This window comes from Haliaeetus albicilla, chromosome 20 (genome assembly GCF_947461875.1).
Source record: "Haliaeetus albicilla chromosome 20, bHalAlb1.1, whole genome shotgun sequence".
Lineage (NCBI taxonomy): Eukaryota > Metazoa > Chordata > Aves > Accipitriformes > Accipitridae > Haliaeetus > Haliaeetus albicilla.
The window spans coordinates 10,850,191-10,865,170 of NC_091502.1; the positions used below are offsets into that span (position 1 = coordinate 10,850,191).

The 14,980-nt window shown below is 40.4% G+C and overlaps 1 protein-coding gene across 1 annotated transcript in view; it reads left to right on the plus strand.

Annotated features, from left to right (window-relative positions):
- Positions 1-14,980, plus strand: part of GUCY1A2 (guanylate cyclase 1 soluble subunit alpha 2) — a 177,357-nt gene that overhangs the window by 81,235 nt on the left and 81,142 nt on the right. The window contains exon 5 of the mRNA XM_069808272.1: positions 11,932-12,417. Within this exon, the coding sequence (XP_069664373.1) occupies positions 11,932-12,417 (486 nt within the window). The remainder of the gene's footprint in view (positions 1-11,931; positions 12,418-14,980) is intronic.

Sequence of the window (14,980 nt, forward strand, 5' to 3'; positions counted from 1 at the left end):
AGTGGCAGGATCACTTTAGCTCCTGAAGGAATTCCTTTTCAGTTTTTCACACACTTAGACTCAGCAGCATCTCCTTATAATGTTTTTGGTTTGGTGTTTGTTTTTGTTGTTGTTGGTTTTGTATATTTACAACACAATACTCCAGGAACTGTTTAAAAACTTCCCAGTCAATAGTATGGGGGACTCAGCAGTCATGAATGTGAAGGAAAGTGCTTCTGACTCTTCCAAAGGGAACAGATACACAAAGTGTGAAATTTTGAAAGGCATCTAGATCTTATTCTTAAAACTTACTTTTGAAATCAGGATTTTAGGCTTAAAGGCTTTAATACTCAAAGAATCATAGGAGTCAAAATGCTGAAGACTGTGGAGCTGATCACATGCTCTGCCCTTTAGGGAATTCACAGCTCCAAATTAGCTGCAGGTCAGTATTTGCATAAATTGGATGAAGTTGGTCCTGTTGATGTGCGTACAGACAGCTTTTCATTAGCTCCACTGAGTCTCTCGGCCTATCCTGGGTAAGCTGGCCCTTATCCAAAAGCAAGGTAGTTGTGTTAGCATCATGCTGTGCCTGAGCAAATATTTTCTGCTTCTCAGCCGGGTGCTTCAGCCAAGGCAGAGCACTGTGCTGGGAGGGTCCTGTGATTTCTGGGGCTGGGCTGGCTCCTGGTCTGCCTACCCACAGCAAGTACTGAGCAGTTGTGCAAACCTCCCCTGAGATATCTGATGACAGAAATCTGCAAGTTGAGTGAGGCACTTCCTAAGGCAGTTCTCAACATTTTTAGACTGATCACTTCCCTTTTCCTTCTTTGCTGTAACAGCTGGGCCTCCCATTTGCATCACACTCACACTTGCCCCATCCCACCAACCTCCCTCCAGGCTTTGGTGGCCCCAAGGCAGCAACGCTGAGCAGCTAAAGCCTTGGGGTCAACTTCCTATTTCTCTCCTGTTGTCGGCCTGGGTCATTGAAACAACTTGCTTTAGCTGCATTCTTTAATTTGTGCTAGGATAATCAGGGCAACAGAGACCACGTTTTGGTTTTAAAATACCACCTTCCACCTAACTATTTTAATTTCCTTTGTTATAATTTCAAGGAAAAATGAATTAATCACAGTGAACAAAAATGGAAGCTAAACATATTTTAACGCAAAGAGAAGTGTGAATATTCAGTGTATCTGGCTGTTCCCTCTCACACTCTATATATGTTCTATTTATAATTAAGTTAAAGGCATTTTGATGTTTTGTTCGCTTTTCATTTCTTGATGGGTTGTAAAATAAATACATTGTAGAATTTCTTAAAAATGACACCCTTAACCTGGAACTACTAAACCAGGCCAATGCATTCTTCCCAAATTCAGGTCTTTAACATGGCCTGTAAGAGACTCCACATAAAGATTGTCTTTTACTGGTACATGTCAAATATGGTAGCTAATAGAAAGTTACGGATGAAAGGTCTCCTAATGCTGTAATGTAGTGTCTTGAACACACTGAAAGAAATTAAACCTTTTAAAGAAAAATACGGAAAATTTAATTTTAAAAGCCTGGTACAGTTCCCACTAAAACCAGCTGGGTATATTTACAATGACTTTGGTGAGAGGTAGAATGGTTCTTTCTAATTATATCTAACTTAAGAATGATTGGACTGGGAAAAGAAGAAATTTCTTCTCCTGGTGTTCTGAAAATTTATACTGCACAAAGAGATCAGAATTGATTAATCTTATTATCAAATTCTAATGATAGAGTCTTATATCAAAGATGCAAAAGTACTTGATATATGGGATAATAAAGAGAAAAACAAAGTTAAAATACCAACAGAAGACTGCACATCTAATCAGTTTCCTTGGTGTGGTTCTGGCAGGAATTTGGAGCTGATTTATACACTTAAGATGAAATAGTGAAAGAGTTGGAGCCTTTAAGTCCTAAAGGAGAAGAATGTCTGCAAGCTAGTTAGTGCATGGGCTAAGAGATCTTGTAATCACAGGAATTTTAAGATACCTAGGTTGGTGATGAAATGTCACATCTCCTAATGGTTGCTATATGTATGTTCCACACAGATCAAAGGGGAAAGCTGCTTCTGCTGCTCTTTGCCTGCTTTTTCTCTTGAATAAATGTATATTCTCATTTAACCATTTCATTGCATTTCGGCAAATACCATTTCCACAAAGAAACAAACTAACCTGGATCTGAGAAAGAGAAATATTTATCAAGGAATATCACAGAATGAGTAAGAGTACTTCCTGCTAGCAGGTCATCTCAGGCAGCTGAGGTGGATCATGTTCAAACAAGAAGCTTTTGCTAGGAACTGAATACTGCTAGTGGAAGGACTGGGTGCAACACTGATTTGTGCACCTGCGCAAATCTTGTGGTGACAAGAGTAGGAACTAGTTAAAAAAGTAACAACACTGTGGAAAATGGAAGCCTTTCCACTGCCTTCAGTGTACTGGCACATTCATCTGTAATCTTGCTTGGTTGACATTGATAGAAATAAAAAAAAAAATTGGTCTTTAACAAACTGACTAATAATATTTGTCAATTATAAAGGTTTTTACAGGCATGGGATAGAGATTTGATCATGTAAATATATAGAGCGTTTATGTTTAACCAGATAGATAGTCTTGGTGATCTTAGTTCTGTCATTATCCTGAGTGTTAAGTCGAGAATATTGCAGTGTAAGCTTAGTAGAAAAGCAAAGGTGTGATTTGGTGTGTTCGCACAACGTACAGAAAAAAAGGGCCCAGTTCAGAGTAGGGTCTCCAGGGGAGTTTCAGCCCTTGGTATTTTTTTTTAGCTCTGGCATGACTTCACACTGCTGTATGGCAGCTGTACCAAAAAAATAAGAAGAGGTCTAGATGTATGGAACAGGATGAACTTTCAGCTGTAAAAAAAGACTGAGCCCATCTTTAGTGTCTTTCAGTCAGCTACTACTGTTGTTGCATAACTCAACTGTTCTAAAATAATTCAAAACAAATCAGAAGTGATGTAAACAAAAGGTAAAAATAAAATTAAATGTTTGTTTTAAAACAACAAAATGTCTTAACTTAAAGGTTATCTTAAATTATTCTTATTAATTTACATTAGACGTATTATAAAAAGATTTCCCTGCAGATGCTTTGACTTTTTGTGAAATTGGGTCTAGTGGAATGCGCTGAGCATTATCTTGCTCTGGGTGCTGGTCATTATGATGTTTCTAAAAAAGAAAAAGTGATACGAGGTTTCAAAGAAGCATTCGAGCAGACAAAGGTACTTAATGATGGTACATTATCTTTTATTCAGAAGCGGAATTTTCTGCTTGTAATTCAGCATGTTCAGAGCTGTCTGTGTAAAGGCTAACATGGTAAGGACCAGCGTGGGAGCCATTAAAGCCAGTGGCAAACCAGAGACTCGCCATTATGTGTGTTGAGCTTACCCCCACGAACACCCACCTAGCTGGGGGCCAGGCTGCGGTACAGCCCCTTGGACCTGCTTTTGGGGCAGGAGCTGTGGGCTTTTCACATTCTCTCCAGGAATCAAGAACTGAAACCACAATTTCATTTTTTTCACAGATTCTTTCTTCCCTCTGTCCCCACCCCACCAAAAGCAAAATATGTTGTTTTGAGGCTCATAACTTTGCTACAGGATCTACAAGATTTTCTTTTGACTAAGTACATTGTAAGAGGCATGCACAGAAGAAACCTTTGGAAGTCAAGGAATAACTATTATAGAAGATATTATAAATGATAATGCATATGAATGTTCTTAAAATATAAGCAGGTGCAGAAAAAGACATCAAAACTATTGTATTAGAGACTATACCTATTAATTGGGCATAATTATTTCAGGTAACTTTATTGTAACAAGCATGATTTTTACCTCTGTGAAGTTGGCAAACTGAATGTGCATTTGTGTCACCGTCCACCCTCACTGCCTTGTCAGACTAATGGAGATTTGTTTGAACTGAAGAACCAACTTTTCAGAAGGCTTTAATGACTTTCTCAAATGTTACATTCTTGTTTTCTCAGTCTCCACCTGTTTTTTAAAATGGAAAGAAAAATGCAAGAAAAATAATCCATTTATTTTTCCCAGGAAAGACTTAAAATAAGAAGTAGTGTTTTAACATACATGCACTGAAAATGTAGTGTAGTCCTCTTCCATTTGTCTTTCATAAACACAGGGAGAATATTAAATATGGGAAGTTTCCCTTACACTTTGATTATTTGTTGTAATCAAACTGTGTGGGATCGTAAGCACAAAAAAAATGCATTTTTCTTTATTTCAAATGCAAAATTAATGCAAGTGTGTGGCTTGGGGACCTCCTGTTTGGAGCATGTTTATTGCTACCACCATTCTCACATTTCTGTCAAGCAGCAAGGCTTCTGGTTTTCAGGAGTTTTTTAAAACAGGCTCTTGGCTGACTCAAAGTTATGTGAAAAAATGGTGAAATATCCCATAAGCTGGAACATTCTTAGAATCTGCAGCTTCTCAGAGCAGTTAATCCTCCTGTCCATTTCAAACTTTATGTCAAGAATATGAATCTCACTAAGAAGTTGCATGAGGCTCCTACAGTCTGTAACTTCAGGTGCTGTGTACTGGTAGAGGGCAGAAATCCTAGCGTTTTGAAACCCCACCATCCATGAAGAGCCAGGCCAGCTCCACCCGATTGCCAGAAGCAATCTAATTAGAGCATTGGAGAGAAAGATCTTAGGCTAAACAAATGGGCATTTCCCCCAAAATTGTTTTCACTGCTCTGCTCCTGACAAATACAAACTTTTTTTTAACCCTGATGCTGTAAATTTGTAACTGTGTTGTTGGAGTAAGGTGACAGCAGTATATCTGTATAGGGTATCCTGGCTTTTAATAAAGCAGCAGAGAGATGTATTATCGATACCTAAAAATCTACAGCACTAACGAAAGTGCGTGCAACCTGAAAGCAGTCTTAAGGGATTAAATAGATTTTGCAGTGAAAAGAAGAACATAGAATCACAGAATATCTTGAGTTGAAAGGGACCCATAAGGATCATATCGAGTCCAACTCCCTGCTTCTCACAGGACTATCTAAACTAAACCATATGACTAAGAACATCGTCCAGATGCTCCTTGAACTCTGACAGGCGTTTTAAGTAAAATCTTTTCTGGGATGCTGTCAGGGTACAGCTGGGGCCAGGACTCCCCGGGTGCCAGGAGCCATGGAGGTCCCCAGGGTGGACAGGCAGGGCCTGGCAGCCAAGCACACGTCCCAGCTGCCCAAGCCAGGAGCGGGACAGCCTGGGGGCAGCCCCAGCACCAGGCATTGGCACCTCCCTGAGGATGTGGATGGGGAAAGGCCGAGACTGGGCTGGGCCTTGGACCCGCAGGTGCGGGCCTATGGCCGGGCAGGGCAGGGCTGCGAGAGCTGGAGATCCGTCCTACTGCAGCATCGCTGAGGCAGGGACTGACAGCCCCCCGCGGCTGACATGGGGTCCTGGGCTGTGGGCAGGGTGGGGGAAGCCCCGGGGGACTGGGCAGGGACAGTCAGGCCAATCATGCCTTCAGGACCCTGACAGATCGTTTTTAAGTATATGAAAGTACTTATGAAAAAAATCCAATCTCATCTCAGTGTGTTGACTTTAAAAGGGATTTTGAAATGATCTTGGAAACACTGGTAAGTTTCTTCCTCTTGTTTTAGCAACTGCCTTTTGTTCCGCTGTGCCATGCAGCCTGGCACCAGCACCTTGTCAGGCTGCTCTCCCCATCTGTCATGTTGCCTTCACCCACTCCACTGCTTGGGAGCATCCGTGAGGGAAACTGACTCAGGCACACATAGGGTTGAGTTATGGCTCTCTGCTACATTGTGAAGAAAGGGGTTCCTTTGAAGGAATCATTTTCCCATGTTTTTTATCCCTCGGGGCTAGATTTATCTTGGACTTATCCAAGGAGCAGTATGGAGTACCATCTTAAAAGCAATTTCTATGTCTTGAAGCAAGAAAGGAGAAATTTTAAATCATCACGATCTTTTCAGGTGTAATCCACAATTTCGTTTTGTTTATCTAGTTGCTTTGACAGACTAATGTGCTAAGGATAGAGCCATCTCCTTTACCTCTTCCCCTTTCACATTTACCTACAGATGACTTCATGCTTTGTTTTTCCATGCATACCTATGCTTCATGTGGAGAAGGTCCTATGTAACCCTAATTTGTTTGCTTTTAATCTGCCACATCCTTACTCTTTTGATATCAAGAAACCCCTTTGGAGGTCCAAGTTTACAACTGAAAGGTTTTAATGGTTCTCTCATTATCACTTTCTCTCTTTTATGTTATAGAATATGAATGTATTCCCACCAAAGTTCTGGATTTCCTAAGGGTGGGTTCCCTGCAATATTCATGCTGCCATTCTGTGTTTACAAGGTGTCTACAATGTACAGAAAATGTTAAATTTGGTCACTTTGGTCTGGAGACAGTTGCACATTATGTAACACCCCAGGGGTTTCTGTAAATAACCGGAAATTTGTAACAGTCACTTTGCTGCTGTGTGGAATAATGTTCCTTTGACAATGCTTTGAGCTGGAAATCCAAACCTGTAAGCAAATGTTGAGAGTTATACATTTGTAAGAACCCAAGCACATCCTGAGTTGTGCTGAGCAAATGCTGACTAGTTTATTCAATTGCATTAGGCATCGACTGAACAAATATTTTTTCATTTTTGTGGAGATGATATATATTTCTCTTAGCTTTTTCAATAAAACATAGGTGTAATGGAAGCTGGTGTGTTGTTATGATTTTTATATTGAATTTAGATACTTTTTTATTTGTCTACAGATAAGGTAGTGAATCAGGGCTTCATTTGAATATGAATTTTTCTTATGTGCATGAATCTTTCTCCACAGTTAGTTCTGCTGGCTGTGGCTCTGACTTATCCCACTCCACAAGCAGAGCTGGCGTATTGGAGAGGTTGTAATGGCTGTTCCTTTTTCTCTGTTTAAGGTCAGAGTTGTGTTCTGCCTGTGTTGGTGGCCAGCCAACCACAGAGCAGGGTTAACTTTACAGGCATACCAAGTTTTTGTTTAACTAATTGAATTGAGATTTGGAACATTTAAAATACAAATCTGTTAGACCAGTAGAGGACTTACACTTGTACTTGCCCTAATGTAGTTATATAATGGCATTTAGGTGTCTTTAAATACACAGGAATATCTTTACTGCTGTGAAGTAAGTTTATTCTGATAGGGTGAAGACTCATCTGACCAGCGTAGGCATCTATGTCCAAGCCTTGTGTTCCCTTTACAACAGAGAAATGTAGGTATTTCTACACATCGGACATGATTCATTCAACCCTGGCTTAGACATCTCACACAGATTACATTAATTTTATTCCAGAAGCACCTGTTTCTGTTGTAGCCTGTAAAAAGAGGAGTAACTAGTTTAGTTGTAAAGTGAGTGAAGCAAAGAATTCCACACTATCCACACTTGCACTACATTAATTGTCCCAGAAATAAGTTGTGTAGTTTCTGTTTGAAGATAAAGTGATAACCTCCTACCTCTCTCCTTCCTGTTTCCACCTAGATTTCTGTTAAGTCACTGGTTCATTCTTCTGCTTCCCAGCAAGACTGATCACCTTTGGCAGGTCTCACAAATCTCTAGTAATGGAGAGTCCAGCTCCTCACCTCTTGATGTTTCCATTCTCACTGTCCCTATGAATAAAAGAATATCCTACGTGAAACACATTTTTTTTCCAATTTGAGCCCTTTAATTCTTGTTCATTTCACAGTCACAGAAGGATGAGTTTGGAAAGGCCCTCTACAGATCATCTGGTTCAACCCCGTGCTCAAGCAGGGCCACTTAGAGCCAGTTGCCCAGGACTGCGTCCAGACGGCTTTTCAGTATCTGCAAGGATGGACACTCCACAGCCTCCCTCAGCAACCTGTGCCAGTGCTTGGTCACCCTCTGTAAAAAAAGTGTTTCCTGATGTTCAGAGGGAACCTCCTGTGTGTCAGTTTGTGCCCATTGCCTCTGGTCCTGGGCATCACTGAAAAGAGCCTCACTCTATCATCTTTGCACACCCCCTTCAGGTATTTATGTGCATGGATAAGATCCTCCTGAACCTTCTCTCCTCCAGGCCAAACAGGCCCAACTCGCTCAGCTTTTCCTCATAGGAGAGATGCCCCAGTCCCTTAATTACCTTTGTGGCCCTTTGCTAGACTCTCTCCAGGATGTCCATGTCTCTCTTGTACTGGGGAGCCCAGCAATGAACACAGCACTCCATGTGTGGCCTCACTAGTGCTGAGCAGAGGGAAAGGATCACCTCCCTCGACCTGCTGCAGCACTCCTCCTAATGGAGCCCAGAGTACTGTTAGCCTTAGACACAAGGGCCCATTGCTGGCTCATGTTCAACTTGGTGTCCACCACGACAGCCAGGTCCTTTTCTGCAAAGCTTTTCCCACTGGGTTTGTAGAACAGTCTGACCTCTTTGCATCAGCTCTTAGTGTATTTGAAGAGTTTCATATCCTCACCCTGAGATTTTTCTTCTTTGGGGTAAACCATCAATTTTTTTCAGATTTTTTTTGTAGGTCATATTTTCTAGACCTTTCATCACATTCATTGCTCTTCACCAGCCTCCCCAGTTGATCCACCTCTTTGTTATACCAAACAGGAACAGATTTGCCCATCTGGGGCCTGAATACTAGTGATCAGAGCATAAGGATTACTTCCTGTGTTTTGCAAGCTATATTCTTGTTTAGGTAGTCCTGTATAGTGTTTTTTTTCTTAGTGACAGCATGACTTGTTGGCTCACATTCATCTGTTCCACCATGTAGACTCTGGGCCATCTTCTTAGGAACCGTTAGCCTGCCTGTATTTTTTGCACCTGATTATTTCTGCCTGAGCATATTCATTGCCCTTGTTTTGAATTCTGTTTTTAGCCCATTTCTCCAATTTAAGAGATTTTTTTTTTTAATTCCAGTGTTGTCCTTCACACCTGCAGCCCTTTTTCTAGATGTGTCACCTGGAAACATGACAAGCAGAGTCATTACATTTCTTTCTTGAAGTGTCCTGTTCCCTTGTCCAGTGCTAAAAAAATGCCCTAAGCCCCTGACTGCTCAAATACTTGGGAATATCTTGCTGAGACACTGCCATATATCCTACAGGACAGTCAGAGAAGTGAATCCAGCTGTTTTAAAATTTAGGCTAGCAGCTGGCTGGAGACTATGTCTGCAAAAGTTTCCGAAAATGCTCTAAAACCCCTCAACCTTGTTGAAGCAGAGGCTCAGTTCACTTGAGCAGAAGAACAGGTTATTATTAGTTAGGCATTTTACAGGATTGTCTGTGTCTTCTATTGCTTCTCACACATAAGTCTCAAAGTGTGTTGCAGGGTGGTCAATATCATTGTTCCTGCTGTGCTGAAATGCCAAATAAGCACTCAGAGTTGATAATTTGCCTGCGGTTACCCAGAAGCAGAGCAGAGGACTCCAGAGTGGCTGTTTAGTACATTATTCACTCAATCAGTGTTTGCTGAGAAGAATCCACGAGGGGAAGGTTGACACAATATATCCACAAGGACAGAGATCACATCAAAGAGTTTAACACCTCAAATTGACAAAGGCGAAGCAGGAGCACAGAGGGATGCATTAATTTTCTTCTAGTCTCACAGCAGGTTAATGGAAGAAACATGGCTCCAAGCCAGGTGCCTGGCCTTGCTGACAAGCAGCCCACCCCCAGGCTAGGCTGGCTCAGCAAGGGTCTGTGGTCACACTTTCTCCTCCTGAGCTGACACCGTTTTCACCTGACAGTGGAAGAGAGAAGTGATAATATGAGATACATTTGTTTTGCACACCAGTGAAGTTCTAGGCACAGAACTCTCTGGCAAAGGGCAACAAAATAAGAAGAGAATTTAAAAATGCTGTACCATGTATTTCACATTTGACAATTTGTACTTCAGAGTTAAAACAATTTCATATGTGCCCTTTGAAAGCGTGAGGCTGCATGCATGAAGAAAGTACCTATTTCCCTTATGTTTTGAGCAGGGACCCATATGTTTTAAAAATTAAAAAGAACAATTAGTCTTGGAGCATTAAATCTGCCCATCTGGGTAGCTGACTAGCTTTCTCACAGAGATGGCTGTCCCAGAAAGAAGCTGAGGAAATCAGGCTTAGAAATGTAGATATTAGTAGGTGTGCGGGAACATAAATTAGGAAAATTGTCAACTTTAATTACTTTCATTTACTTTCTTTTGCTGAGTTCTCAGGCTGACATCAGAAGTTACATCTGTCAGGTTGCTAGCAGGGTGCGGTATGGAGGCAGAGGGGCATGGGGACAGGATAGGCTCAGTTCCCATGTTGACAGTAGGATCTGCAATGACAGCGTATTATCTGACGTAAGAAATCCTTAATAGAAACAGGAGCTTCCCAACATCTCTCCCAAACATGGAAAGTACCATGTAGGGGTAGCTGTCAGCTCAGCAGCAGCATCTTCCAGGACTCAGGGTGCTTAAGTCACATCATTAGTACAGACACCTCTGGATTTTCTGATTGAGGTTTTCCTATTTTACTTGGAAGGATAATGGATGGAAGGAGGATTAAATGATAAAGTGAATCATGTGAGAGTGAGGGAATGCCTACACAATGAAAGAAAGGGTGACTGGAGGAGACTGGAGATTGTGTGGAATAGAAAAATACAGATTTAAGGCATTATGGTGCCTAAAACTGTGCTAAGATGCACAAAGTTTTTGTATCGTGCCTGTTTTGACTACGAGATCCTTGGGGTAAGGGCTGTGGTTTCTTTAGATCACCTAGCACAGTATTGCCCTGGTCTTTGTGCATTCCTGGAATGAAAACATTGACAATGTTTTTCATGGCAGAGGCCATGGCAGGCTGTATTTACAAAGACATCCAGTTTATCCAATTGAATTATTTTCTGCTCAAACAAAACATGTTCATCTTAGCTTTCTGTTTGTTTGGTTTTGTTTTTTAAATGCTATATTCAGGTGAGAAGTGTCCTACTGCAGTATTTAACAGTCACTTTTGTGTGACCTGAGTAAGTTAAAAATTAGACTGTATGTAGCCCCAAATGTCAAATATATCATTACAGTTGGTTTTCAATGTCCATTTCAGTCTGATAGTTTTGTGCTTGACTGCCATCATGGAGCAAGAGGTAACAAGCCAGGGCCTCATGGAGCCAGAGGTAACAGCCACTGGACAGCACTCAAAACATCTAGCCATTTGAGAGGCAAATGCAAAATCTATAAACCAGTGTGACGAACCACCTGCTGCTCCTTTCCTACTGTTCCTTCTTCTATTCTGCAAATACGAATTACATGAATCCATATCACCAAGAAATCTGCAGACTCTAACAGAATGTCAGCCTTCAACTCTGCTGCATGTATGAGAAGGCAAATAGGAAATAGGAGCACCGGTACACTTTTCCCATGCCATTCATTACTTTATGGAGTTCTTTCTCATATCTGTTCTTATTTGATTCTTCTATAACATGGCCACATTTGACTTAGTAGCTGTTTTGCTGAAAAAGAATGGAAGCTAATTCACCATTTCACTAACTGCCTTTCAGATAGCTGTCATTTCCCTTTAAGTTTTTGCTTTTTATAATTTATAGCTAAGTAACAGAGAAGGACCTGCCCTGGAATTTGCTTTTAAGGCCGGGTACCTTCCAGGAGCAAGATTTAGAAGCATTATTTACACACCATTCTGAGAAATACATGTTATTGTGGTTGCTTTCTTATTTAATTGGGTTGAAATAGAATCCAACATCTGACTTGGGAGTACTTTTGTGTCAGTACAGGCTATTTTCTGACTCACCTTGGTGAGTAGACTGTGTGAGTCTCATTGCTTGAATAGGTGAGTGCAAGAGGCTTCTGTATAAAAGGCTACAGTTTATTATTTTAGCTGATGGAGGAAAGATGGGGAAAGTAGAATGGGGATCCACACCTATCAGCTAATTTTTCCTTTTCTAAATTCTATTTTTATTTTTGCAGGTCATGGAAATCAAAGGACAAATGATTCATGTGCCAGAATCAAATTCAATTTTGTTTCTGGGTTCCCCCTGTGTGGACAAACTGGATGAACTGATGGGGCGAGGCCTCCATCTTTCGGACATACCTATCCATGATGCTACTCGCGATGTCATATTGGTTGGGGAGCAGGCAAAGGCCCAGGATGGCTTGAAAAAGCGAATGGATAAGCTGAAGGCAACGCTAGAATGCACACACCAAGCCCTGGAAGAGGAGAAAAAGAGAACAGTAGATCTCCTTATTTCTATTTTCCCTGAAGAAGTGGCTCAGCAGTTATGGCAGGGGCAGCAGGTTCAGGCCAGGAAGTTTGATGATGTCACCATGCTTTTCTCGGACATTGTTGGCTTCACTGCTATCTGCGCGCAGTGCACGCCCATGCAAGTTATCAGCATGCTGAACGAACTCTACACGCGGTTTGACCATCAGTGTGGATTCCTGGACATCTACAAGGTAACAGCCTAAGTCCTAAGTTAGCAAAATCTAATTGAAACTAAGATAGAAAAAAATCCCAGTAACCATATTCCTAAATTACAGACCTTCCCTATAAAAAAGGAAAGGCAATATTTTTGTTCTGTGTGAAAAAAAATAAATCTGAAATATGCCCATTGAAAATCAAATACTTTGATGCTGAGCTGTCATCATGGTTCCCCCATGGGAATATGTGCCTCATATTCCCATTTTCCTATAGGAATGTACACCTCTTGCATTATAGCTTGGTTTCCTTTAGGTGACACATCAGCCACAGTGTCCTAGGGATGATGAAATGCACAGTGATGATCCAAGCTGCAGCACCTGGAAGGCACTCAAATAGTTTCAGCTGAAACTTGAATGGTTTAGGGTTTAGCCACTTACCTTTCCCCTGAAAGAATTTAAATTTTCCATAAAAAGCAGAGCATTCACTAAAAAAAATGTTGTGAAAGATTTAAACTTCCACTGAAAAATGGGAACAGGACAGCAGATGTCCATTCATAGTAAATGGAATGAGTGGACATGGCACTGGGCTGCCATGCTCCTTTACTGCTGTGCGGAAAAGGAGATGTCACATGTGTTGGTCCTGTTACAGCCCATCACCTTCACTTCTTTTCAGTGGATTTGGTGTCCAGTATGTATATTCTTATAACTGAACGCACCTAAGAAAAAAAATGTAGTTGTAAAATTATATATTGATTTCATTTTCTGTCTGAGGCTTGCAAACTGAATCACCAGTTTTCAAACTGTTTCAAATAGTATTTGTTGATAGGCTATAGAGAAAAGGTCTTCAGAATAGTGCTGTCCATTTCATTTTTAGCCTGTAATACACTTTAAAAGGCATCTCAAAATATTAATTACCCACCTAAATAATAATTGTGGCTGAAAAGTTACAATACATACCACAGATAGAACTGAACATGGTATAGATATAGGTTGGTAGGACAGTATACCAAGGTAAAAGATCACACTGTAAATAAGTTTTGTGCTCCTGGGCTAGGCGTTTGTATTACTAATGCTCAGAAACCAAAGGCCATGCTGGGAGAGGACTGCAATGGAAGGTACCAACCCTTATTTGAAAATTGTTACAATCTGAAAATTGTTCTGATATAGTCAGAAAAGATTGGAAGTTTGATCTTTGTTTGTATTAATCTAATGTTGCTGCACTGGATCTCGAGCCAGCTCTGAGAACAGGACTTGAGGAACTTCTGACCTACAGTCAAGAGGGATATCTAATGACCTTGTTTTACATGCTGTATCTGGTACATGGGTGTAGTTAGTGTTTTCCCAGATGATTAATTTTAGTTAGCTATTTTGAGGCATTCAGGACATTCTTTGTTGAAAACTATGGTTGCATGGGAATAGGAAATAAAGTATGTAAAACTCTATGATCTGTTTGGAAGGAAGGTTGGTTGAGTCCTGTGAGAACACTAAGAAGAAATATTTATACATAGGTCATTAATATTATATCATTTAGACCACGGCTTTCTGCCTTTCACCTCGCTTTTTGCCACTTTAGATAGAAAAATGTTGCTGTATGAAAATAGTCTCCTGACCAGTGAAATAAGATGACAGCTGCTGAGATAGGCAAGATAAGATTTATGCATTCAGAAAAGGAATAAACACTCCAAAAAGTTAAGACCCCTATGTAATTCTATGAAGAGGGAAAAAACAAACCTATTTTTCCATGGAAGGATGTCTTACACCTCTAACACCCTTTCTCCACTGTTACTGCCTTAATATAGCCAGTTCTTTCTCAGATCCTTTCATCCTGGGTTTTTCTCCGTCTCTCTAGTCCTCCATGTCCCTACACGTCCCCTGCTTCCTTCCACAGCCCACCTGTGAGCAAGGCAGTGTGCACTGTGGCTATTTTGGAGATGTATGTACCTTTTTCTTCTCCCCCCAGATCTTTTTTTCATTTGTTTTTTAAACAGAAGTCTAAAAGATTTACTGTGAGGTTAAGTGAAAATGACTCAGTTGAGCATTACAGAAAGACAAAACTTGGGCAATGAACCCTTTTCCTTAGAGAATCAGGCTCAAAAGAAAATGACAATTCTTTTGAAAAAGTATTTCCATTTTAAAATAAAAATAGCTCGTATGTTTATATCTTTTTCATTTGTTTCAGATGATATTCTGCAAGCTAAGTTTATTGCTAGGAATGATCACCACACAACAACTATAATTTTAGAAATTATTGTCAGGCAGTGAATTTTAGATCTGTAATCACCAGTATTTGTAACCACAGCCTGCCTCTAAGATATACTCCTGTAACTAGGCTACTGAGGTTTATCATATGACCTATATATATACATCAAAACAGATCAATTTTCAAATTTGCTTGTTTTTAAGCAACATGGCAAGAATAATTTGCAAAGATTGTTTGGTGAGTACTTCTGAATACCAAATTCACTGATTTGTAAACAGAAAATTAAGCAAAATTAATTAAATAAATTCCATGCTGTAAATTATTCACCCAGCTTTACTGTTACAGCATTTTGAATTCAGAACCTTGGTGCTTCTAATCTTGGACTCAGACAATGAACTT